At 42.4% G+C, this 26,441-nt stretch overlaps 1 protein-coding gene across 1 annotated transcript in view; it reads right to left on the bottom strand.

Annotated features, from left to right (window-relative positions):
* The window catches only part of Exoc6 (exocyst complex component 6), a 138,929-nt gene extending 119,832 nt beyond the window's left edge, over positions 1 to 19,097 (bottom strand). Inside the window, exon 1 of the mRNA XM_075973922.1 lies at positions 18,940 to 19,097. Within this exon, the coding sequence (XP_075830037.1) occupies positions 18,940 to 19,040 (101 nt within the window). The 5' untranslated portion in view covers positions 19,041 to 19,097. The remainder of the gene's footprint in view (positions 1 to 18,939) is intronic.
* Between the last annotated feature and the right edge of the window lie 7,344 nt (positions 19,098 to 26,441).

Below are 26,441 nucleotides of genomic sequence, written 5' to 3'. Positions count from 1 at the left end.
TTTCCTGGAACTCACTCTGTAGACCAGGCTGGCCTTGAACTCACAGAGATCCACAAGTCCCTGCCTCCTGAGTGTCCTGAGTGCTGGAATTAAAGGTGTGCACTACCATTGCCCAGCCTTGGGTTTTATTTTGCTTTTTTGACTATTTTTCTTTTCTTTTTTTAGGAGGGAGGCTACAAGGGTAGAAGGCAGAAATGGGGGAACTGGGAAATGAGAAGACCTGGGGTGCATCATGGGAAATTTCCAAAGAATCAATTTTTTAAAAAAATATGTTTAAAAAAAGTTCAGCCACCAAATGCTTAGCACAAAAGTCTTCTGGCAAGATTCTATGCTACATAACAACAATGAAAGCATGTGATTTGCAACAAAAACACATAACTTAAACTACACTGAACATCTTATTCCCATATTTTAATTTTAGCAACTAAGAATGCACAAAGCCTCTTAAACATGACTTAACTATTTAAAGCTACAGTCAATCTTATCTTCTCATATCTCATACAACAAAGTTGAGTGTTCAGTTATAAGCTAGTCTGGAACATCTGGTTATCTAATATTATGAGGCTTTTGGATTTAAACAGATGCCTTTTTAAATTATTTGTATAGGGCTCCACCTAGTGGCGGAAAATACGACTCTGGGGAGGTAATGATGCTGGTACATCGTGAAGATTCTAAATGTTAAAATGGATGAAGTAAAAACTGATGCGTTTATTATCAACTGTACTCTGCTAAATCAAGAGACCAGTGTTCTGATAGATACACACATTTCATTCTGCAAATGAACGGAGTTAGTAATATTTCATAGTTTTGTTTTTTGCTTTGGTTTTTCGAGACAGGGTTTTTCTGTGGAACAGCCCTGGCTGTCCTAGAACTAACTTTGTAGGCCAAGCTGGCCCTCAAGCACTGGGTTAAAGGCAAACACCACCACTGCCTGGCATATTTCATAGCTTTATTTTGGTAATGAAAAAGTATTTCTGATAAAAAAAAATTTAATTCCCAAGAAATGTAAAAAAGAACTTTCATCTCTGGTAATTAGAATTTTTTAATCAAAGAGCACATATCTTCATAACTATTTCAACACTTTTTCTTTCACTGTGTCTTCATTATAAAGAGTATAATATACACCACAATATCTGAGAATAAAATAAAATATATTGGTTCCCAAAACGTATTTTTTCTCTAAAACATTTAAACTTTGAGAAAAATTGATGTAATCTCAAAGCATCTAATTCTCGACTCCATATATTTCCTATTTTTACTGAAAAAACTATAATTTCTTTTCCAAATAAAATAAGCATTTTCTCTCTATTCCAGAATGCTTCATTAAAATCTTGCCTTTTTAAAATGCTCCTATGAAGACAATTTTAAATGTAACTACAAAAATACTGATTAAAAATTTCCAAAATCCATTAAACCATCCTTCAACCTATCCAATATATATTAACAACAGGTTCAAAAAAGATTTTAAAAAGAGTTTTGTTAAGTCAGTAAGTTTAAAAACTCGCGAAGCTGTTATCAATAATCATATGGCAACTGAAAAGGCAAGATTTTAAGATACTTCCTTAAACAAAAGACCATAATTATGACAGCTCTTGCAGAATGGGACATACATTAAGTATCCAGTCAGTAAATGGGCACAGTTGCATAGCAAAATGTGAGCTAAGGTGTGTGCGTGTGCGTGCATGCATGAGTGCATGGAGGAAGCTACATTCTGGTATTCTATTTGTTACAACCTGAGTGACCATTTTGTTTCTAGTTACATTTTTCATTCTTGGCTATTACAGATTGAGGATATAATTCGGTCTTCCAGTGATGCTATCTCTTCAGAAGCAATTCAGAATCCACCTGAGACCCTGCAGCTGGGGCCAGAGATGGACCTGAGAACTACAGACCTTTTTAGATATGCTTAAGGCTCTGGATTTCCAAAACAACTTGTAAGGAACAGTGAGGTAAAACATTACTCAAAGATACTGAAGGAGATGCCATGTGGGAGAAAGGCCCTTTATTTTTAAAAAATTACATAATTCATAATTATTTTCTTTTAAACAAAATAGAGTCCATCTAACTTAGATGAATAAAACATTTGCTCAAGAAACAACTTAATTTTGGGGAAAATTCCATTCCAAGGATGCCTTATCCTACACAAGCTTCGATTCATATCTTACAGTTCTTTTCAGTTTGAGCTCAAGATGGCTATACTAGATAACTCTCCAATTACATGGAACTTCCCCAGGCCTTCTACACAAAGTCTATACTATCTTTTTATTCATATATCACATCAAATTTATTTAGTATGTTTCTGTTGTTTGGTTTGGTTTGTTTTTCAAGTAAGGGTTTCTCCATGTAACAGCTCTGTCTGTCTGTCTGTCTGTCTCACTCTGTAGACCAAACTGGCCTCTATAGCATGAATTCTAATTGGTAGTAATAATAAAAAACCCAGAGTCAGATATAGGGGTTAATGCTGAAGATCAGAGAAGCAGAATGGCCAGCCACCAGAGTGTTCTTTTACCTCTACCAATGCTAAGACCGAAGATGAGATCTTGTCCTCAGACTGCATCTCCCAAACCTCAGACTGCACTGTCTCCTGTCTCCTCCCACTTTATATTCCTCTCTCAGCCCAGCCATATCACTCCTGTCTCCACCTCCCTAGTGCTGGGATTAAAGGCATGAGATCCCAAATTCTGGGATCACCTTTGTGTGAGCTCTGTTTCTCTTTTAGACAGATTCAATCTTGTGTAGCTCAGGGTAGCCACGAACTAACAGAGATTTCTCTGTTCTGTCTCCTGAGTGCTGGGATTAAAGGCGTGTCTACCACTCCCTGGCCTCTAGTGGCTTAGCTCTGCACTCTGATAAGGCAAGCTTTTTGTTAAAACATAAACAAAATATCACTACAGGCCTCGAACTCAGAGATTTGCCTGCGTCTGCCTCCAGAGAACACCACCACCTCCCAGCCTATTTAGTATATTTTTATTTTCTCAGTTCCTTGAGAACTGATGATATATTTCATGTTTATCCACAAGTGTGCAGATAAGAATCAGTCACTAAGCCGGGCGGTGGTGGCACACGCCTTTAATCCCAGCACTTGGGAGGCAGATGCAGGCGGATCTCTGTGGGTTTGAGACCAGCCTGGTCTACAAGAGCTAGTTCCAGGACAGGCTCCAAAACCACAGAGAAACCCTGTCTCGAAAAACCAAAAAAAAAAAAAAAAAAAAAAGAATCAGTCACTAAGCCAGAGAGTGGTAGCGCACACCTTTAATCCTAGCACCTGGGAGGCAGAGGTGAGTGCGCCTCTGTGAGTTCCAGGTGAGCATGGTCAACAGATCTAGTTCAGGACAGCCAGGGCTGTTACACAGAGAAACCCAGTCTCAAAAAAAAAAAAAAGAAAAAGAAAAAGAAAAAAGAACAGTCACTAGAGGGCACTCTTCGCCAACAACAGCTCTCAGCAATCTTAGAACTGCATCAATATAAGTGCATCTCATGCAACCTAACATGTGAGTAGTATAAAACCAAAATAAAATAAAAATAAGCTTTTTCCTTTGTTTGCATTTTTTTTGGTTTTTCAATACAGGGTCTCTCTTTGTAACCCTGGCTGTCCTAGAGCTATGTAGACAAAAATGACCTCAAACTAACATAGATCTACCTGCCTCTGGAATGCTGGATTAAAGGTATATACCATAACCGGTTATTTTTCTTTTTAAAGCTATTTTATCTTGTTACTCATTACTTTAAAATAAGTATTTAAAATAGTGAAACAGAACTATAAAACAAAAAAAATTCTCCAATCTCAAGCTTCTATGAGTGATCAGCACGGCACAGGATAAACCTTTATCTATTACATACTTACACACTACCTGAACTTTCATAATCATTAAGGTACTGAAAGAATACACATAAAAATAATTTTATTGCAGTTGGGATGTAATTTATGAGAGAAGAATAAATTAATAAAAATAATTTTACTATCAAAGTCAGTATTTGAGTTAAAATACATAAAGTATGTGTATTATATATACCAAAAACTGATACGAAGTCAACAGTAACTCTTTAATTAAACTAACTGAATATCAAACTACTCCTTATTTTCTACATCAACATTCAATACCTACAAATAGATTACTTTATGATGTATTCATGTTAGTGTTGTGTGCAGATGATGCTAAAATCATGGATTAGTAAAGTAAGTTAGCCAGTGTACTTCATCTTTATGTGTTTACTGTGATGTGTGTGTGTGCACTCACATGCACCTGCGCCATGGTGTACACGCAGAGGCCAGAGAACAAGCTGAGGGAGCGGGTTCTCTCCAGGAACCATGTGGATTCCAGGAACTGAACTCAGGTCAGAAGGTTTGGCAGCAAGCTCCTTATCCAGCTGAGCCATCTTGTTAGCCAATTTGTACAACGACATCAGGAAGCACCACGTGGTAATGTAGAAATAAGGCCCTAAAGCCCAGATGAAATGGGTAGACTACAGGAGAACAGTGCTCCTAACGCCCAGGACTGCAGTGCTGATGACGATGCCATCAAGCTTTCCACTTGCTTTCCCCCCAGATCATCTGTAATATTGCACTGCTACAATATAACAACAACAATAATAATCAAGATTAAGGCATCCTACAGTCGGTTGGGTATCCAGACCCAATGGGGTATCCTCTGGCTTCAGAGTCACTGAGAGTCCCTTAGAACTTTAGGGGGCTGGGGCGAGAAAACACAAGACCAAATTTCTTTGTCAGAGAATCCTGGAAAAGACCTGTTGTTTACAAAACACCCATTCTTTGTATATTTACCCACGAAACGGTATATCTAGTTTGCTACATTGCTCTTAAAAGCTTCCTAGGGGGGGCTAGTGCCACAGCTCAAAGGTTAAGAGCCCTTGCTGCTCTTACAGAGGACCCAGGTTTGACTCCCAGCACCTCATGGTAGCTCACAACTACCCATAACTCCAGTCCTACAAAATCCCAGACCCTTTTCTGAACCTCGCAGCACCAAGCATGCACATGGTGCATATACAAACACACAGGCTAAACACACAAAGATAAAATTAATAAATCTAATAAAATAATTTAATGCTTTATAAGATAACAGCAATGTGATTCAAGTTCAGTTAAAATTTGAAATATTCAAAAATATTAAAATATTTTTTATAATAGAGCTAACACACCTCACCCTCTTTAAGGGTAAGAGGTGCTGGGTTTGTCCCCTACAGCACTGGAATATGGACACACATCATAAGGGATTATCTGGCTTGCCTAAGCACTATGAAGAAGCAAAGGCCAAAAATGAAGGAGTATTTTCCTAAATTTCTGATGTTGAATTTGATTTGCCATGTTTTCCACCGTGTGTAATTCCACTTGTGATTTGTTCTCGCTAACAGTATCCCATCCCTGTGTATAGGAAACATTAGTTAACATTAGTTAACATTACTTCCTGTAATGAGTTGACACTCATAGGCCTGGCATTAGCACTCTCTAACGCTGGCTAATAGCGCAGTACGCGCACTAATGAACATCCTCTATGGGAGAGCTGAGGGTGTAATCAGCCAAGGCAGACTTCCAATAGACTTCCTCCTTCCTGTTTTCACATTCCTGACCAAAAGATGTCCCTTCCTGTTGACTTTTGGAGTACCTGGTAAAATACAAAGGGTGAGAAATGGAAGCACCAACAGGTACCATTTTATTGGTCCTCGAAAATAAACAATTGCTAAAATCATGTTTAATTTTAAAATCTTGCAGCAATTAAGTAGATTAATGCATGTGGATAGAGATGGCTCTAGAACAGTTTAGAAATTTATCAAAAATATCAGGCTGTCTGGGGCAGACAGACCTAATATGCACTTTGCCAATGGTTGAACTTAATGCTTTGCCAAAATCCCTCACAGGAACACTATTTTATAATTAAGAAGAATTGTGCTGCAACTAAGAAAGAGCTGGCTTCTCAGCACAACAGCAAAAGAACACATAAACCCAGGACAGGACAAAAAAAAAAATAAGTCACTTTGTAATGCTAAAAATTGCAAGTGGAGTAGTATATTTATTTTTCAAAACAAAAATGTAATACTGATATCTACATACCCCTAAACAGGAACAAATTTTCACAAAACAAAGACTAGAATCTCTTTAAACCCCACTATTTAAAACTGTTGTATCAACAGAAAAAATACAAAGTTCAAATAGCAAAATTTCTCTGAAACAGTAATAAGGAGAGATCCAGACATACGGACACAGCTAGGGCAAGATCAGCAATGAAATAAAACCACTGGAGAAAAACCTATAGCAGCAGATAATTGTACCAACTAAGCAGAGGGTCCAAATTCAAAACGTCCCAGGGTAAAGAAAGAAGGACTCATCAAGCAGAAGAGTAGAAAGGAACATCAGGAAATCAGTGGCACTAACAAAACCAAAGACAGGCTTCAAAATTAACAGATTGAGGCTAGGGAGTACTCTATTGGTCAAGTGCTTGCCTTGAAAACACTGCAACCTGAGTTTGCTCCTCAGAAGCCATGTTTAAAAAGCCGGCATGTGGGTGCACTCTTGTAATCTAGGGGCAGAAGGCAGGACAGGTGCATCCCTGGGGCTAGCTGGCCACCCATGTCAGCCCGATTGACAAGTCACAGGAAAAAGGTACAGAGCCTGAAGAACAAGAGCCAACGTTGTCCTCTGACCCCCATATGCACATGCACACATACATACAAACATGCAAAATGCACACACATAAATCAATGGCAAGCAGGCCATTACCCTGAGTGTGTATGTGTTTGTGTGTATGTATGTGTATGAGGGAGTGTCAGTGATTGAAGTTACAATTACCCAAAACTAGAGCTGACGAAATACCATCAAAACAAAACAAATTATTAAATCATAAAATTATATTTAACTCTGAAGTATTTGATAAACTTGAATAGATGGATAATTTAATAAAATATAACTAATTGACCACTTAGGAACAGAAAGTCTCAGATTGATTACTGCAAAGAAACAGAAAGAAGAAAAAATGGCTTCATGAAAGCATCATACCCGAGCTGATCCTTTCAAGGTCTTGCTCGACCTGTGGAGGTGAGGGTTAGTTAATGTTTATGCAAAGCACAGAAACTGAAGGAGAGCTTCAGTTTTGTTTTATGAAACAGACACTGCATTGCCTGTAAGACAGTCCCAAGAAAGCAAGCAGACCAACCTCACCTTACAAAGACAAAACACTCTGAAAAGCACACAACACAACAACTCCCAAACACAGAGAGTGAAGACCACCACCATCGAGCAGTTATTTATTCTGCAATGGCAGAAATGTTTCCTTAATGGGAAATTCACCGTCAATGCAGCCACTGTTGAAGCAAGACAAAAGTCAGATGACTATTCCCAAAGGTGCAGAAAAGCACAGAACGAAAGTTAGTCTTTTTGTTAAACATTCCCCTAGCCCCAAAGCCAGAGCTGCCCTGGGGAGGGCCACTAGCAGCTTTCCTCGGGCTCAGGGGACAAAAGAGGTGCTGACACTGCATGTAAGGAGGCACCAACCCAAAGCGCTCAGGACCAAAGGCATCTGCTATCTGCACCCTTCAGAGTTTGAGAAGCTTGCACATACACAGACAATGCAGTTTAGGGAAGGAGACATGAAATGCATTTAGACTTCTTTACACTGCCTACACAGAGCCGAACCGTAATTTGGCACACTATTTTTGGTAACTGAACATAAAACAAACCATGGTGTGGGATTTCCCCCTTGTGGCATTATGTTGGTGCTCAAAAAGTCTCTGACTTGGGGGCATTTTGGAGACAGATGTTTCCGATTAGAAATACTCACCCTGTACTGTGTTCAACTTGTGCATTACACTTAAATCAGAAAAGAAAAAAATGAACTTAAGTTTTAAGAAATGAGGAGAAAAAAGTAAAAGTTTTTCAAATGCATTATTTATTATGGGTTGAATCTGAAATGTCCCCCACAGGCCAACATTTTGAGCAGTATTCCCTAGATGGCTGGTGAGATGGCTCTGTGAGTAAGGTGCTTGCTGCACAAACCTGACCGTCTGGACTCCATCCCTGACGCCCACATAAAGGCAGGAGAGACAACCACCATTGTCCTCTGATCTCCACACATGCCAACAACAATAGTAAACAACAGCAATTTATAGGGGTGGGGCCTAATTGGCCTTCTAGGGGATATCTGCTTCCCACCTCACTTTCTGGTCCTGCAGGATGGGAGGAGCCTGTACACACTCCTGCAGTAGTGAACTGAGCAGCTCTGCCTTGCCTTCCTTGCCATAATGCCCTAAAATCCCCAAAACCATGAGCTAAAATCAATCTTCCCATTAGTTGTTTTCAATAATGTGTGTGTGTGTTGGTTATAGCAACACAAAACTAACATACACGCGCGCGCGCGCGCGCGCGCGCACACACACACACACACACACACACACACACACACACACCCCAAAGCCTGTGGTGGTTTAAATGAGAAATATCCTCCATTGACTTCTGCATTTGAATATTTGATCCCCGTTGATGGTTTGTTCGGGGAGGAGCAGCCTTGCTGGAGGAAGTACATGGGGCGGGGGGGAGTCTGGGGGCTACAGCCTTGTACTACTTACTATTCTCTGTCTTTGTTTCCTGTGAGTGGGTAAAGCATGATCACCCAGCTTCCTGCTCTCACAGCCAATCCAGGCCTTCCCTGCCATGAGGACTCTATCCCTCTGGAACCATAAGCTAAAATAAAGCCTTTCTTCCTTAAATTGCTTTTGGTCATATTTTATCACAGGAATAGAAAAAACTAATACAAAACCCAATAGAATTAATGGGGAAAACAATTTAACTGCAAATGATAAAACTTTAAGGTAATAGTCAAAAAGTTGGCATCCGGGGCTGAGGGTGTAGCTCACTGACAGAGCATTTGCCGAGCTTGCACAAGGCACTGGATGGCGAGAAAGACCACCAGTATTTGTAGAGGGAGTGTGTGTGTACACGTGTACTCAGGTGTCACTATAAAGAACTATCAGAAATAGTTACCTATAAAAAGGTTTATTCTGGCTCACTGAATACAGGAGGTCACTGTTTTGGGCTTGTGGCAAAGCAGCACACTGGCAGGAAACATGGCAGAGCACAACTGCTCTCCTCATCAGCCAGAAAGCAAAGAGGAAGAGGCTGAAGACCCACAGCACCCTCCGAGGGCATGTCCCCAGTGACCCAAGAACCGCTCACTACAGCGCTATGATGGCTATTCTTGGTTGTGAACACAACTACATCTGGAATTAACAAAAACCCAAGTGCCTGGGCACACCTGTGGGGGATTCTTTCTTAACCATTTGAAGTGGGAAGAATCACTTCTAAACCGGATCTTTGAGATGGGAAGATCCATCCACCTCTAATTCGGGCCACACCTCCTGCTGACAGCCTGCTGGAAGAAAGAAGCTTGCCTGCTCTCTCTTTTCAAACTTATTCTCCCTAGCAAGTCCATTCCTTCACTGGCATTAGAGCCTACTTCTTTAAGATCCAAAGTATAATGCAGACTAGCTGAGACATCCAGTCTCGTGTACTAACTAAATACTAGATTCTTGCATCTCCACTGGCAGACAAGCACTGTTGGACCGGCTGGAGGACAGCCCGTAAGCCACTGCAAAAAATCCCTTTCTCTCTACATATAGATTTATTTTGTAAGTTCTGTTCCTGGAGAGAACCCTAACACACCCTACCTCCTAAAGAACACCACTTTCCAAAAGAACCAGCCTAAGAATAACGCCTTCAACAAAGAAGCTAAACCACAGTAATATGTGCGTATTTGTGTGTGTATAAGACCAATTACAAAACATAAGAATCAATTAAAATAAGAAAAAAAATCAAATCCAGTCATAATGCTACTTAATGATGGGACTATGTTCTTCATCTCTCTACCCCTCTCTCCTTCCCTTGCTTGTTTTCTTTTCTGGTGGTACTAGGGACCAAACTCAGGGCCTCAATGCATATTAAACAAATACTCTATCATTGGGTTACATCCCCAATTCACAGGCTATGTTCTAAGAAATGCACTGTTAGACATGGAGTGAACGCTGCAGACTGTATTTACACAAAACCAGGTGTCACAGCCTACTACACCTCTAGCTATATAGATCTTGTCCCACTGGAAGGTCTTAGGGGGCAATAATATGCACAGAGCTGTGATCTCCTACACAACAAGGCAACAAGGCCTTCAGGACCTAAAGCTGTCTTACAGCTAACTTTACACAGAAAAAGCAGAATCTAAAATGGTGATTTGGGGGCCAGAGATATGGCTCAGGGGTTATGAGTGTTTATGGCTCATCCAGAGGACCCAGGTTCAGTTCCTCACAATAGCCTAGTAACTCCCGTTCCTGGGGATCCAACACCCTCTTCTGGCCTAGGGCCGACAAGCACCTGCATTCATGTGGTACATTAAACTGAGGCATACACATACACATAAATAAAAAATATTTTTTAAAATAAAATAATTTTCAAAAGTATAAACAATAAACCACTAAACACCCTCTTAAAAAGTATACAGTTGGCCGGGTGTGGTGGCTCACACCTTTAATATCAACACTTAGGAGACCGAGGCAGGCAGATTTCTGTGAGATGGAGGCCAGCCAAGTCTACAGAGCAAGGTTCAGGACAGTCAAGATTGGCTGTTACACAGAAAAACCCTGTCTTGAAAAAACAAAACAAAAAGCATACAATTGTACAAGCTTTACTTTTATATGGGCAGCAGCATAGCAGATCTCTTCACCACAGGCGCACCACAAATATGACATTGATACACGTGCTATGACATGTGCTATGACGTCACCACAACTATGACATAACTAACAGAAATTTTCCAACTCCACTACAGTCTTATGGGACCACCATCATATATGAAATCTATCATTGATCAAAATGTCTCTAAAACGTACAAGACTACAATTATCCACCTAATCTTAAGAGTTCTAAAATTTATTAATGGAATACTTTCAAATAGTATTATGTTCTTGGCTAGGCAGTCTTAAAGTTACCAAGATGTATGTTCTCCCTAACTAATCTATAAACTAAACTGTAATAAAACACCTTCAAGATTTTTAGGTTTTTTTTTCCTTTGGAGGGGGGTTGGAGACAGGGTTTCTCTGTAGCTTTGGTAACTATTTTGGAACTAGCTCTTGTGGACCAGGCTGGCCTCAAACTCACAGAGATCCATCTTCCTCTGCCTCCAGAATGCTGGGATTAAAGGTGTGCGCCACCACTACCTGGCACTTTCAAGTTTTTTTTTAAGAGTTAGACAAGTTAATTACAAAGTTCATTTGAAGAATAAACTAGAAGTACCAGGAAACCCCTTTAAAAGAAAAAATGAGTAACAAGGTTGAGATAGCCCAAACAGATTGAACAAACAACAAAGGCTCCATAATTAAAGGGTCTGTTACAGGATGGGACCAGACATAAAACATTAACAGAAGAGAGAAACCACAGTTGGTCCCACTGAATGCAGCTACAAAAATTCAGTACTTGATATCGACAACACTTAAGAGTCAATGTGGAAAAGAAAATCTACTTTTTAAATAATTAATATTAAGCTATCTGGATTACATATAAAAAGGGATAAAATCCTTATACCATATCTCAGGAATATGCTACAAGAATCAAATGTAAAAGTAAAAATAAAATCATATAAGTATCAAAAGAAAACAGGGATGAAGTTCCTTACAAGAGGATAGGCTTTTATACTATGACAAAATCCAGAAGCAAAAAGGGGAAAAAAATTATTTGTATTTTAATAAAAAAAATACATAGGGAAAAAAATTAACCATAAGCAAACAACAACAACAAAAAATGTTTCCAACTAATGTAATAAGTTTTCTTGACTTTGGCTAGTTTAGTTTTGTTTATGATTTCTTTTTAATATTTAGTAATTTTTTTCTTTGACAAGTTTATATATACATACAGACACACAGACACACATATATATACATATATATGTATATATATATATATAATTCTTATTTCTCTGTTTGTGGCAGGTTGAAAGAAAATGGCCCCCAAAGAGAGTGGCACTATTAGGAGGTGTGGCCCTGTTGGAGAGGAAGTGTGTCACTATGGGAGTGAGCTTTGAGGTATTATATATGTTCAAACCACGCCAACAGTCTCAGATCACTTCCTGTTGCCTGTGCAAGATATAGAACTCTCAGCTACCTCTCCAGCACATGTCTGTCTACATGCTACCATGTTCCACCATGACGATAATGGACTAAACCTCTGAAACTGTAAGGCACCCAATTAAATGTTTTCCTTTATAAGAGCTGCCACGGGCATGGTGTCTCTTCACAGCAATAGAAACCCCCACCTTAGTTAGTCTTAACACTGTTATTCCCGCTCCTCTTTTCAGGTCCCTTTCCCACAGCTATGCCTTTTTGTTTTGTTCTGTGACTCTCTGACTTCACCCAGTACGGTCTCTGTGGCCACAGGTTTGGAACTATCCACTGAAGCCTGGTGGGCTCCCCATCTGGCACATACTGAAGGTACTGACTGTCCTTCTCCCAGAATCTATCAGTAGCTAACAGTACAGCAGGGATAGGTCAGAGTTCCACTATCCCGTCCCCATCCATGACTGGCTGTTGATGCGCCCAGCCTCGTGCAGGTCCAACCACAGCTGCTGTAAGATCGTGCTTGCATCAGCTGTATCAAGTCCTCGAGGCAGCATCTCCCAATTCTTCTCCCTAACTTCAGGCTCTGACAGTCTTTCCCCTCCATCCTCCACAATGTTTCCTGAGCTTTAGAATGGGTAGTACATGTGCCCCATTCAGGGCCGAGCACGAAACTATCGATCATTCTAAGCGTCGTGAGCACTCATCGTTCACCAACAGTCACTCCTGAGAGAAGCTTCTCTAATGAAGGATGAGGGGAGCGTGTGTCTGTCAGCACACTTAGGATGCACCTTGGGGCCATGTCAATTTAGCTCAGCCACTGTAGTGAAGTTCCCAGCATGAAGTTTTACTAAGTAAGGTGACCCAGACCAAGAGAACAAACCCACAGTCTCTGATAAATGGATCCTAGCTTTGAATCTTTAGTATGCATTTAACTTGAAGTGCTTGTACAAACCAAAAAAATAAAAAATTTAAAAATAAAAAAAAACTAGAAAGGCCCCACTGTGTGTTGGGGGAGGGGAGTCAAAGGGAGAGCAGCCAGTAGAACATAGATGGTTTGAAAAGAGAGGGAACACTGAGGGTGGACGGGTTCAATTATGAATGGGGGTTGAGAGACAGGGGAGAAGAGGGAACAGGGAAAGAGGGTTAGGTGAACTGAAGGATACATGAAAAGCCATATCTAAGCCAATTTTTAAAAATGAATAAAAACAGTTTAAGAGAGAAGTCTGTATGGCTAGATAACACTGTTCCTAGAATCCACTGTTTATCAGAGAAAACCCCAATACTAGAGATGGGGTGTCTTTATATAGTCAGGGAGGCCCCAGAAGATCCCAAAACAACACAGGCTATTCCCATTCCTCTTGAGTTCCCATCAGACCTAGACAATAAGACTGTGCTGCTTAAGACACCCTGGGTACAAACAATATAGACTACAACCTGGAACTGAATTGGAAGATTCCTCCCTGCCAGAAGGTGCAATGCAGGCTGCTAGGGAATATAAAATATTGATAGTCTCCACCAGAACCCTACAAACTGCAATGCCAACCTGCCATAAATGTCCCTATGGTGCAATGGTGGCACGGTGTTGTGGGGGTAACCAACTGCTCTCAGCTTGGATTTGGGGCTGCTTCACAGGAGGGAATGGATACATGTGTGGTACTGTAAACATAGTCACACACAAAAGTTTCTGGAAAATTTTGAAAGTGTTACTATGGAGTTTTTGTTTGTTTGTTTACTTGCTTGCTTTTAACCAAATTGGGTCCTTTTTCCTCTCAGAATTATAGAACCAGTAACAAGACCAAGCACCAACTGAGAAGCAAAAGAGATTTTATTCTTGATCAAGAATGGGAGACACAGGAAATAGACTTGAAAGTCAGTTTCTCAGCATGTTGGGAGTCAGGAGAAATGGGGGGAAGGAGTAAAGAGAATGGGCTGCCTAATAAAAGGAAAGAGCAATCATGCCGTTTCTGAGAAGGAGCAGATACTTTTCAAGAATTTGGTTAAAGATTTTCTATCCACCAAGGGCCCAGGTCTGATGTCTGTCTGAATCAGTACTCTGTTTGCTCCATGTATATATGATGTATATGGAGGGGGGGGATAATGTATACACTGGAGTGTGTGTGTGTGTGTGTGTGTGTGTGTGTGTGTGTGTGTGTACACCTGTGTGGATTCTGGAGATCAACATCATATGTCTTCCTTAGCTGTTCTCCACCTTAGTTTCTGAGACTTTATCTCTCCTGAACCTAGAGTTGAACAATTTCGTAATATAAACTCAAGTCCCCATGCTTATCCGACAAGCACTTTGCTAAACCATCTCTTCAACCCCTGGACCAATAAGTTCTTCTCTCTATTTCTCTGTGTCTCTTGAATGAAGTTACTGAAACAAGTTTATCATCAGATAGGTTTTACCTCTCACTATGTCTGTAAAATGGCTTATCTTAGAGGGCACAGATAATTTATAAAGTCCCGGACCTAAGGAGCACTGTTCTAGCTTGCTTACTGATATAAGCAAGTGTTAAAACAAGTGGAAAGCCATGCTCACCAGTCAACACCTTTAACCCCAGCATTCAGAAGACTTACATAGCAGGCACCATAGAAGTTCAGAGCTAGCCTGACTACAACTATCTCAAAAAAAACAAAAAAAAAAAGTAAGTCACTTACTGGACTATTTGAAATTCCAAGAAAATAAGAAAATTGGACTTTAACTACATTAAATGTACTGGTTGTAAAAAAAAAATCAAAAATTTTTCCTACCCGAAATTAACTCAAAAATGCCTAAATGCTCAATCTTACACGACAGTAGAACTTTGGCAAACAACCCTAGTTTGACAATTTATTTATAAAATTGGCTATTTCTTATTTTTGATCATTTTATTCAACTAAGATTTTCCTATCAATTTACTTGCTGACCAAATAAGTTAGCATTACTCTAACAGTATTAAGATGATGAAAAGGGCAAGTTTATGCTCAAATAAATGAGTCATTTCTTTTTAATATGTCTAAAAATAATTGCCAAGATCTTCAAGTAACTTTAAAAGCTAGATATTTAATTAATAATCATTCAATCATCTGGTTGTTAAGTACAACAGAATCCTAGAAGACTGACTACCAAACACAACTAAATTATATATTTTTGTCTCCTTTTCCTATGTCCTGCAGAGGCTTTATTTCTGTACAGCTCATGCAAGTGTTCATGTCTCTGCTTTGTGAAGAGTGTGAAGGATGTTTGTAGATACAGGAGCCCATGTGCTCATCAGCTCTACTGCCCGACTGTAGCATTACCCCAGTAGTTTTCATATGAAACATATTCATTGGGCAAAAGTTGAAATTATAACCAGTCGTTTAAAAGCATACTAGAAAAATAGTGACAGAGAATACAACTGTGCTTTTGTGTGTTTTTAACGTGTTTGGTTTTTTTGGGGTTTTTTTTGGTTTTTTGTTTTTTGTTTTTTTTGATTTTCGAGACAGGGTTTCTCTGTAGTTTTTGGTGCCTGTCCTGGAACTAGCTCTTGTAGACCAGGCTGGTCTCGAACTCACAGAGATCCGCCTGCCTCTGCCTCCCGAGTGCTGGGATTAAAGGAGTACACCACCACCGCCCGGCTTTTTAATGTGTTTTTTCCAGAGTTGATGGCCAATCTCTGTAATCTCAATATTCAGAAAACTGATAGAAGAGGACTATAGTGAGTTCCAGGCTGGTCTGGGCTGCATAGTAAGTATGAGGGAGGGAAAATAAAAAGAATTCTCAATTTTTTTTGTTCTCGTTCACACTCTAAAAACTTACAGAAAAGTCCATAAAGCTTTTGCTTATATGGATTACAGCTGACAATATTACTGCACTAAAAATTAAAATGAGGAGCAACAAGATGGCTCAGTATGTAAAAGTACTTGCTGCACAAGCCTAACAGGAATCCAAATAAACTCTGTGAGTTTCACATGCACACCATGGCATGTGCCCATGCACGCCAAGCAAACACACACACACATTCACACACACACACACACACACGTTCACACATGGGGGCACATCATATACACACAGAAGCATAATAATAAGTTACACTTAAGTTTTAAAAAAATCAAGCCACGTCAGGACATGCTAACACACACTGTAATTCCAGCATTCAGAAGACAGGAACAGAATAATTACTTGAGCCCAAGAAGTTGGAGACTATCCTCAGTAACACAGTGAGACACCCTCATCAAAGGGAAAGAAAGAGGGGGAGGGGAAGGAAGGAGGGAGATGAAATGAAATAGAAAAAGAACTTTTTATAGAATTGGATCATTTATTCTGGAAAGTAAGAACCGCCATGACAGGCTCTGTGTAAGCTGGAGAACCAGAACCAGGAACACAATTCTGGGGAAATCAGGCCTGGGAACCCCAGGGACGCCTATGAGTACAGAAGGATTCCAGAAGCTCCAGTATCCAAAGACAGAGGATCCATGCCCCAGCACAAGAAGAAGGAATTCAGGGGCTGGAGAGAAAGCTCTGTTGCTAAGAGCACCGGCTGCTTTTCCTAGGTTCAATTCCCAGAACCCACACAATGACTCACAACTGTCTGTAACTCCAGCTCCAGAAGATTAGACACCCTCAGCACCAGGCTCACATTTAGTGCACGTAGGAAAAACACTCATTCACATAAAATAAAATTAAAATAACTTCAAAAGAGAGGGAGAACTCAGGTTTTCTGCTATCTCATCCTGTTAGACCCTCCTCAGATCACTAGAAGAGGTATACACATATCGGTGAGGTAGAAAGAACTGAGGGAGGCTACAGCAGGAATCACAACCCTATCTATAATCCAGTTCTTAAATAAGAGAAAATCTGAAGCAACACTGACATCCAGTAAAGCCATACGGTAGGCCCTTGCCGTCACGAGATTATTCTCTAGTGTACGTCAAGGTGTTTGAGTATCTCCCCCAACCATCCTAAGTGGGTAAACGTGGGAAAGAAGAGAAATGGACACTAGTGTTTCATTTGTTTTGAGTTAAAACCATTGTTTAGGTGGTGCAAGCCTATAACCCCAGCAGTTGGGAAATAGGCAAAACATCCTACAAATTCAGGACTGGCCTGGTCTATTTACAAGCTCAATACACACTCAAGCTACCCAGTCATTTCGTCTCAAATCAGCAACAACAACAAAAATCTCCTAATCTGACTTAGACAAAATATAATTTAAAACTTGACCAGGAATGGTGGCACAAACCTTTAATGTCAACACACATCAGATAGATCTTTATGCGTTCAAGGCCAGCCTGGTCTACACCGCGAGTCCTAGGATAGTCAGCACAATATAGTGATACAGTCTCAAAAATTTGTTTAAAGCTGCTGACTTTTACAGCCTCTGTTATGGGGCGATGGCCAGTCTGGTGTCTGAGTCATTCCTTGGTTTGCAGCCTCCTGAAGACCAGGAGGAATACAACAATATAAGGACTCACTGTCCATTCCACCTTCATTGGCTGGGCAACTACCAAAACCAAAAGGAAATTTTCTGATCCGTGGCAAATAAAAGCAGTACTGAATCACAAATCAATTGCTTCATGAACATGTTAAGGAATGGCTGTCCCTCTATGAGACTAAAGAGGTCCTTCAGTAGAATCTAGATATCACCAACTTTTCTTGGAGTTTGATTCATATTTTACTATATGTAAAGTTTGATGAAAGAATTCATATAAATAAATAAAGAAAAGGTACTGATGAGGCCTTCCCATAGCATGGCAGAACTTTGTATAATAAAAGCTTGGAGGTAATGACACAGCAGAGAACAAACAGGCACGGTCTCTCATGTTCTGGCTTTCTGGGCATCTCAACACTCCTTCCACTCTACAAACATGGAAACAAGGCCAAGGGGGTTAAATGATTTTTGCTGTCATAGTGGCAGGTCTATGGGAAAGAAAATACACCAGATGAACTGGCTCACTGGGGTAAAGTGAATTTGCAACTCAAACTGACTTCGTGTTATCGACACTTAACGTCGAGAAAACAGAGTTCTATTTCCAGGAAGTATATCCTGAAGAAAGACTACTGAAAAGGCACAATCCGTCTCAAATTCCCTAAATGAACAAGTTCATTCATCCTAACTGCGAAAGAAGAGACTTTAATTCTTGGAGAGTGTGTAGCCCAGTGTTAATGCTTCTGTATTGGTACCAGCTAACATTCTATTGGGACAGCAAGCATCCCATCTGGTACGGAATATTCATTACCTGGTACTATTCCTAAAGAGAATGGCTTAGGACCCATTTTAAAACAAACCGAAAATTTAATGCAAAATTAACCAAATATTTGCTTGTCAATAAGTAAAAGCTTCCTGTCCCAAGAACATCATCACCCCAGCGTGAACCCTAGCCATCGGCTCCTCCCCTGCAGCCCACGCTCGCGTCTCGCCCGAGGAGAAGGGTGCTGCAACCGGGGAGAAAGATGCTGGCGTCTCCCGCTCGATTTCAGTTCTCCCACGCCCGGGGTAGTCAGGGCGCCTGGGTTTCCTCCAGAGCGCAGGTTGGCACCCGGGCCAGTCACGCCGGCCGCCGGCAGGTGACCTTCGTCCCCAGCAGAGCCGACAGCCTCACCGCCGACACAGCGCTCGGGGTCAGGGCCTCGGCGCCTCAAGGCCCCAGGCTGGGGCGGCTCCCCGGGTCACAGACACCCCAGCAGCCACACCCACAGGCGGCGCGGTGACAGGTGCCCGGGCCCTCCGGGTCCCGCAGCCCACGAGCGCCCGCCCCCGCGCGCACCACCTGTCGGGCCGACGCGCGCGCGCACCCGGCAGCAGACGCCCCGCCCTGCTCCTAAGGAGTCCCTGACCAGGGCGACACGAAAGCCCGGGCGGACGAAAGCTTTACCGGAGGGTGGGCCCTACGCAGGCGGTGTCTGTGCTTTCGATCTCCTGCAGGATCCGCTCGTGCTCCGGGACCGTGCCCAGAGCCTCGCCGCTCTCCGCCATCTTGGCTGGAAGCGGAGGCGCCGGCCGGGCGCGGCGCCGCGCACCACAGGAGCGAGCGGCAGGTGGCGCAAGCGCGGCGAGACTCTGAGGGGCGGGGCTTAGGGTGAGGGGGCGGAGCCTGGCCGGGTGGGGCGCAGAGGGTGGGGCCTGCCCCTAGAGAGGTAGCTCTGACCCTGGGGGACCAGACCACCGCCTCCAGTTTTCCTCGCGACCCGCCCCTGGTTAGCTAGAGACATGTATTAGTGTAGTACTTTCCAGATCCCCAGCTGAACGCTGCAGGGACCGTATGTATCAATGCAGAGGTGTCCCTTAGTCATACTCTGTAATAGAAGCTACCAGAGCACCTGATGGGCTTTAAAATAGTGGGGAGTCAGAGAAAGGCAAATACTCTCATGAAAACCAAAACTGAGTGGGTCGTTGAGATTTATTTTAGAAACGAACAAAATTCTATATCATGACTGTTCTGAATAGATCGTGTCCTCTGCCTGATGCAAGTTCACCGAGGTTAGTCATATTGGACATAAACTATTAAACATCAGGAAAAAAGAGAATGAGACAAAGGCACTTGCTGACAGGATAAAAAAGAGGCCTAAGGCGATGACTCATTTAGTGGCAAAGCTCTTGAACCTACGTGCTCCCAGGCAGTGGTAGCTGGGATGGGGTGGGAGAAAGAATGTGGGGGGGGGGGGCGGTTGCATAACATAGAGGTGGAAAGAAATGGCAGGTGGCTTGAGCAAAGGAATCCAGGTAGAAAAAGAGTCTTGCTTAACAACCTGTATCTAGGACACCACGTAAACCAGTTTGTCATGATCAAAGCAATGACTGAAGATTAATCAGAAAAGCGTGCAAACCTACCCTGAGGGACAATTCTTTTCTGGTTTCCATTAATCCAGGAGCTCTGAGCTTCCCTCTGAGCCAAGCAGGCTTTGCACTAGCCAGCTGTCAGGCTCGCTCGCTTCCCTGGGTCTCGACTACAAGCCTTTCTCCTTCCTCCTCCCCATAGGAAATCCTGGGAAGTGGAATTGAGTCATCGTTAAGAACATGAACTCTGACGACAAGTGTCCCAAACTACATTCCTGGATTGATATCACTCCGCAGCTTGTGACACTATCTCAGTTTCCCCACCTATAAACACCAATAGCAGCAGTATCTACCTTATACTGCTATTCTATATAATATTAGAGACTGTCCTTTCTAGAACAAATTACCACAAAAGGCTTGAATTGCCTCACGGACTCCCTTAGAATTCTCACTATGTTATTATCAGGGTGCCAGCACTACTGCTTTTCTCTCCGGACTCTAGGCAAGGATTTGTCCCTTTGCTTTGCCAGCTTCTAAATGCTATTACACCCTTTGCTTGTGTCTTTCTCACCTTGTGGCTCTGATAGCCTGGAACTCACGACATAGACCAGGCTGGCTTTGAACTCACAGATACTGACTGCCTCCACCTCACAAGTACTGGGGTTAAAGGCGTGAGCCGCCATGTCCAGCCTTTTCCTTTAAAGGTTTATTTATTTTACGTGCACTATTGTTTTGCCTACATGCGTATCTGTGTACCACATACAGTGCTCACTGAGGCCAGAAGAGAACGCCAGATCATCTGCCACAGGAATTGCAGACAGTTGTTACCCACCACACGAGTGCTAAGAACCAAAGCCAAGTCCTTTGCTACCGCAGCAAGTGCTTTTAACCGCCAAACCACCTCTCCAGCCAAGTGTCGTTTAGTTTGCATACCTGAGTCCCAGAAACTTGAGTGCATGCTGGCTTATAAAGACAGAGTCGGCTCCATCTGACAGTGCATTCCCGAAACCAAGCCCCACTGCAAGTCAATGTGAAGCCACCAAAGCCCCACTCCTCTTCCCACGGCCTTGATAGTACAAAGGAAATACAGCCTTCTCTGGAAAATCTCTTCTCCTTGTGCTCCCAGAATATGAATGACGGGGGAAAAAAATCTCTTCTCAGAACGACCAAAATTGTCAAACCAAGTTAAGCTCCTAGAGTTCAGATAACTTTTTTTCTCAACCACTGATAACCACTGATAGTTCCTCATAGGAATCCGAAACACGGCAGAGAAAGCTGAGGGATTTTTTTTTTCTTAAAACCAAACAATGCTGAAGTTCTGAACTAAGTGGAAAATTTAGGATAAGGTAGAAAGAAACTGGTCCAAACAAGTCTAAGCAAAGGGCAGAAGGTAGCTACCCTGCGATTGGTACCCATTAGAAATTTAAACAATGAAATAATTTGCTTTTAGTTTTTGTTTTGTTTTGTGTTTGTTGTTTGTTTGTTCTTTGAGACAAGGTTTCTCTGTGTAGCTCTGGTTGTCCTGGAACTCACTCTGAGACAAGGTTTCTCTGTGTAGCTCTGGTTGTCCTGGAACTCGCTCTGTAGACCTGACTGGCCTCGAACTCAGAGATCTGTCTGTCTCTGTCTCCCGGGTGCCTGACTTAAACTATAAAATTGTTAGTAGTTCCTTCACAGTTGCTCTTTGTGCATTGACATTAAAGATACCATAATGCTGCTGTGTAGTCATCTTGATAGAAGCCTGCGGCACAGTGCAAATTCCCTGATGCCTGGGTCTAACAAGAGTTCCAATGTGAGAAACAGTATTTATGAACTTCTGTCACAGGATATAAATCTCATGGCTATTCATACAAATGAGTCTTTATTAAAAATAAATTAGACTTTCTTCTGCTGACTGCTTCTTCAACTACTGAGGCACCCCTGTCTGGTGTTAGAGTCCCTACTTTCAGATTCCACTCTTGGGAAGGGAAAAGAAACCTAAAAACTAAATCACAAAAGAAAGAGAACAAATTTTTTTCTTTCTTACAAAGAAGTAAAAATCTAGTTCCTGCTACAGCAAATTCCAGAGCATCTTGACTCAGAAAGTAAGTGTGACCAGACTCTCCATAGAGTAAAGCCAGGCTGTGAATGCAAGAAGAACCGGCATGTTGGCCAGGCCAGCTTGCTGTTAGCAGCTGTCTCCTGCCGAGGTATTCCTCTCCTAAGCATCCGCTACACCGACCTATTCCCTTCTCTTCGAAATCTTGACACCATCTGTCTAAACCTACTTCCAAATGCTCTCTCTCCTTGAGAAGTCAGGACTGCTGGAAGGCGTCTCTTACTGGGCCCCTTTCAGCCCCTGCCCAGAGAAGTTGCATCACCTTCGGTACCCTGCCTTCTTCTGCACAAATCAGGAAGCAGGGAAGTCAGTCCTCTTGCCACTTCTCCTTTGAAAGCAGTTTTTGTTGTTTCCTCTCTGTGGCTTTTGACAGTTCTGTTAGTACCTAGATGGTTTTTGTGGGTTTTTTTAGCTAAGAACTTAAAACTACATGTGTTTACAACTAAGTTTTCTGTCTTTGATTTTTGTTTTGGTTGTCTGATTGGTCGGTCCATTGATTGGTTTGTTCTTTGGTTTTTATTAAATTAAGGGCCTTGAGGATGCAAGGCAAGTGTCACTCTTAACTGTATAACAGAATTTGCATACTGAAAATGGAGGCCGTGGCTGAGCTCCCCACCTCCTACCCCTGCCCAGCCCCCCCCCCCCCCCAGAGGACTGGTAACATGTCTCAAAGCTAAACTTGTCCATATATTTCCTAAACTTTGTTTACTTTTTCTGTAAGTTGTAAGACTGCCCTGGGAAAGCTGGAGAAAAATTAGGAAGTTTGGGTTTTCATATCTCCCTGGTTTGGCCAAACTATGATAAACCCAGTTTCTTTTACTGATTCATGGTCTCTTCTGGTTCTCCTCTCTCTCTCTCTCTCTCTCTCTCTCTCTCTCTCTCTCTCTCTCTCTCTCTCTCTGTGTGTGTGTGTGTGTGTGTGTGTGTGTGTGTGTGTGTGTGTGTATGTGTGTGTGTGTATAGAGAGGAGTTTGTGTATGAGAGAGTTTATATGTATGTGAGTTTGTGTATATAGAGAGTTAGTGTGTATGTCTATGTGTATGAGTGTGTGTGTATGTGAGAGTGTGTGAGAGAGAGAGTGTGTGTGTGTGTGTGGTGGCATTTCATTTGTATTTTAAAAAATAAAGCTTGCCTGAAGATAAGAGAGTAAAACAGCCCCACTGGTCAGCCTTGCAGACCAGGCAGTGGTAACACGCACCTTTAATCCCAGTAGCCACAGTAGTTTGCCATAGAAACCGGGAGGTGCATGCTTTTAATCCCAATGCTGCACGCCTTTAATCCCAGCCCTAGAGAGGAATATAAAATGGGAGGAGACAGCTCACAGACAAAGCCTCATTCTGAGATTCCTGGAGTCAGGATCACCATTTTCGGACTGAGGTAGAGGTAAGAGCGAGTGGCTGGCTGGCTGCTTTGCTTTTCTGATCTTCAGGTTGAACCCCAATTTCTGTCTTGAGTTTTTATTAATTGTTCTTCGTGTGTGTGTGTGTGTGTGTGTGTGCATGTGTGTGCATGCATGTGTGAGCACATGCATGTGAGTGTGTTCATGTGAGTGTGAAGGTCTTAGGACAGCCTGGGGTGTTGGTCCTCATCTTGCACCTTGTTTTAAAACAGTCTCTTTGTCTTTCACTATTGTATACACTGGTCAGCAGGCTTGGGAGCTTCCAAACTGGCTCCTGTCTTTACCTCCCATCTCACAACAGGACCACTGAGGTTACAGAGCCACCCGACTGGGCCCAGCTCTCCATCTGTTTGGGGGATTTGAATTTAGAGTCTTATGCTTGCACAGTAAATCCTTACCCCCTTGCTATCTTCCCAGACCAGCTCCAGGGTCTTTATCTTTTTTCCCCAGCGCTGGAGAGCAAGCCTAGGACCTCACATAGCTATCATTTCTTCCTGTGTATAATGAACCTGAGAGTATAGTTACAGCCACAAACCTGAGTTTTCTGGCTACGCTACCACCGAGCTACATCCTTAGCCCACTATCTTATCTGCACACTTTAATCAGACATAAGTATAACGAATAGGGAGAAAAGGGTGGGGGGCCTGTCTAAGGGGTGCACAGTTCCATTAGTCTGTTCCGGGGGTGCAGATGGTAAGGCACACGGGCAGATTTCACATGCACACTGATATGTTTGGGCAATGGACAGTAACTGCCCAAGGCCCACCCAAAGATCTCGAAAGATAAACAAGATATGCCAGGAAGTCTGTCACAGTGGGATCCATTCTCTGTCGAGCATGAAAGTAACCAGCAAAGTACAGATTTGACCTGGAAAATCTGTAGTCATTAAAAACTTACACTTTAACCACTTGCCTCTGGACTAACAGCCTGGCTTAAGAAGATGTGCATTTTAGGAGGAGAATACGGGAAGCAGGTGACCTAGTCTGACATTTTAACTACTTAGGGTCAAATTCCAAGTCACCTCTTAGTAGATGTTAGGCTTCAGGGATTTCTTAACTTGTCTAAGCCTTAATTTCTTCAAGCAAGGATTAGTCACAAAAATAAGGGTCCCCAGTGTTATGGTAAAACTAAAATGCCAGGGACTGGAGAGATGGCTCAGTGATTAAGAGCATTGCCTGCTCTTCCAAAGGTCCTCAGTTCAATTCCCAGCAACCACATGATGGCTCACAACCGTCTGTAATGAGGTCTGGTGCCCTCTTCTGGCCTGCAGGTGTACATGTAGACAGAATATTGTATACATAATAAATAAATAAAAGAAAAGAAATACCTCTTTAAGTGCACGCCTTTAATCCCAGCACTTGGGAGGCAGAGGCAGGCATATCTCTGTGAGTTCCAGGCCTGATCTACAAGAGCTAGTTCCAGGACAGGCTCCAAAGCTACAGAGAAACCCTGTCTCAAAAAAAAAAACATCTAAAATGCCACAGGTCCCCAAGTGGCAGCAGTGGACAGTGGGCACAAGACCACAGCGGGCTATGAAGGCAGCTGGTCCCAGGCAAGGAACTGGGCAGTGGGTGAGAGACAGAGACCTATTAGGCATACCATGCAGAGAAAGTGGGTACTTATTTTGGGGATTATGGAGGAGAAAGGGAAAGGGGGAAGGGGAGAAGGGAGAAGAACAGAAAGAGAGAGAAAGAAGAGAGAGAGAGAGAGAGAGAGAGAGAGAGAGAGAGAGAGAGAGAGAGAAGGGTGAAGGGGAGAAGTGAGGAGAAGGAAGTGAGGCAGAAGTTGCCTCTTCAGGAGAAAGATGGAAAGGAAGGGACTCAGGCTAGAAGCAGAAGCAGAAAAAAGATGCCTCAGTGGTCGGGGAAGGGAGTGGACAGGGTTTGTCTCTTAAAGGGACAGGAATGACCATTATATTCCCATCTCTTTTTTTATAATAAAAAGGTGGGGGGTTAGGCACAAGAGGTTAAAGGAATTGTACAGTGGATTCTCAAGACTAGTTCCTGCTTATTTGTGGGCATGATCTTGTGGGGGGGGGGCCTGAGAAAGCTGGATGCTGGTCACATCCTGGCATAGCTGGTCTCTTTGCTCCACCACTATTGCTGGTCCTGCAGGAACGATAATATTAGTTGGATCCACGAGGCATCTGTTTTTAATTCCAGCCTTTGCTCCCCACTGCCGCTTATGGTGCAGCAGCTCAACAACAGGGCAACTCAATAGGTCTCTCTTGTTACTATGTTTAAAGCTCCCACTGCTCCAAAAAAACATGGCTTTTCCATACTACATGTGTCTGCTGCCATTTTGACTGAGGTCAGGTGACTTCCACGCCATCTCAACTGATGGCCAGGTCAGGTGACCAAGTCCCACCATCTTTTTCTGAGGTATTCCATGTGTGCTGCCCATGCTGACTCTGTTGTGTGTGTGTTTTGTACAGTGGCATGCTTTCGGTAGGGCCCACCAAAGCATCCACCTCGCCCAATTCCTGTTCACTCTTTGTGCATACATGAAACCTAAATGCACCTATGTTTACTGTTAAATGTTATAATTGTCTGTTCATTGTATCTCATTCCAGACTACAAAAACAGTAAGTCTCGTGTTTTAAATTGGTATGTACTTTTAAGTCTCTTAATCCAACCCTGCTTTACCTGTTAAGTTGACAGCCAGTAGAGTCAAGCTAAGACTCAGCCCTCCAAGCAGATTCTATACTGTTGTTATAATTCACCTATACCCAGTAAACAGTCCTCATCTGCTCAGAGATCTGGGGAATATGACATTTAAATACTTAATTATTAAAAAAAATTATAACAAAAAGCTCCTAGCAGCAGCATCCTATTTTCTCCAAAGAAGACAAATGGGCACAGAAAAACATCCATCTACAATTTGCTTCAACTGCCAAGCACTGACCACTGGGCAAAAACTGCCTTTCATCTAAACTGAAGATCTCCAGACAGTGAACACGATCGCTGGAATCGACATCCTAGCTGCTCAGGTCAAGGTAGGCTTGTCTTTCTACAGATTTCTTAGCCCACAGGATCTTCTGGAGCCTGGCAGGCCCTGTGCTAAACAACAAAAGAAAAATATGACCCTCAGCAACCATGGAAGA

Source organism: Microtus pennsylvanicus, chromosome 5 (assembly GCF_037038515.1).
Source record: "Microtus pennsylvanicus isolate mMicPen1 chromosome 5, mMicPen1.hap1, whole genome shotgun sequence".
In the NCBI taxonomy this organism is placed as follows: Eukaryota; Metazoa; Chordata; class Mammalia; order Rodentia; family Cricetidae; genus Microtus; species Microtus pennsylvanicus.
Note: the sequence above shows the minus strand (reverse complement) of the source record. Positions and strands in the feature narration are given on the sequence as shown.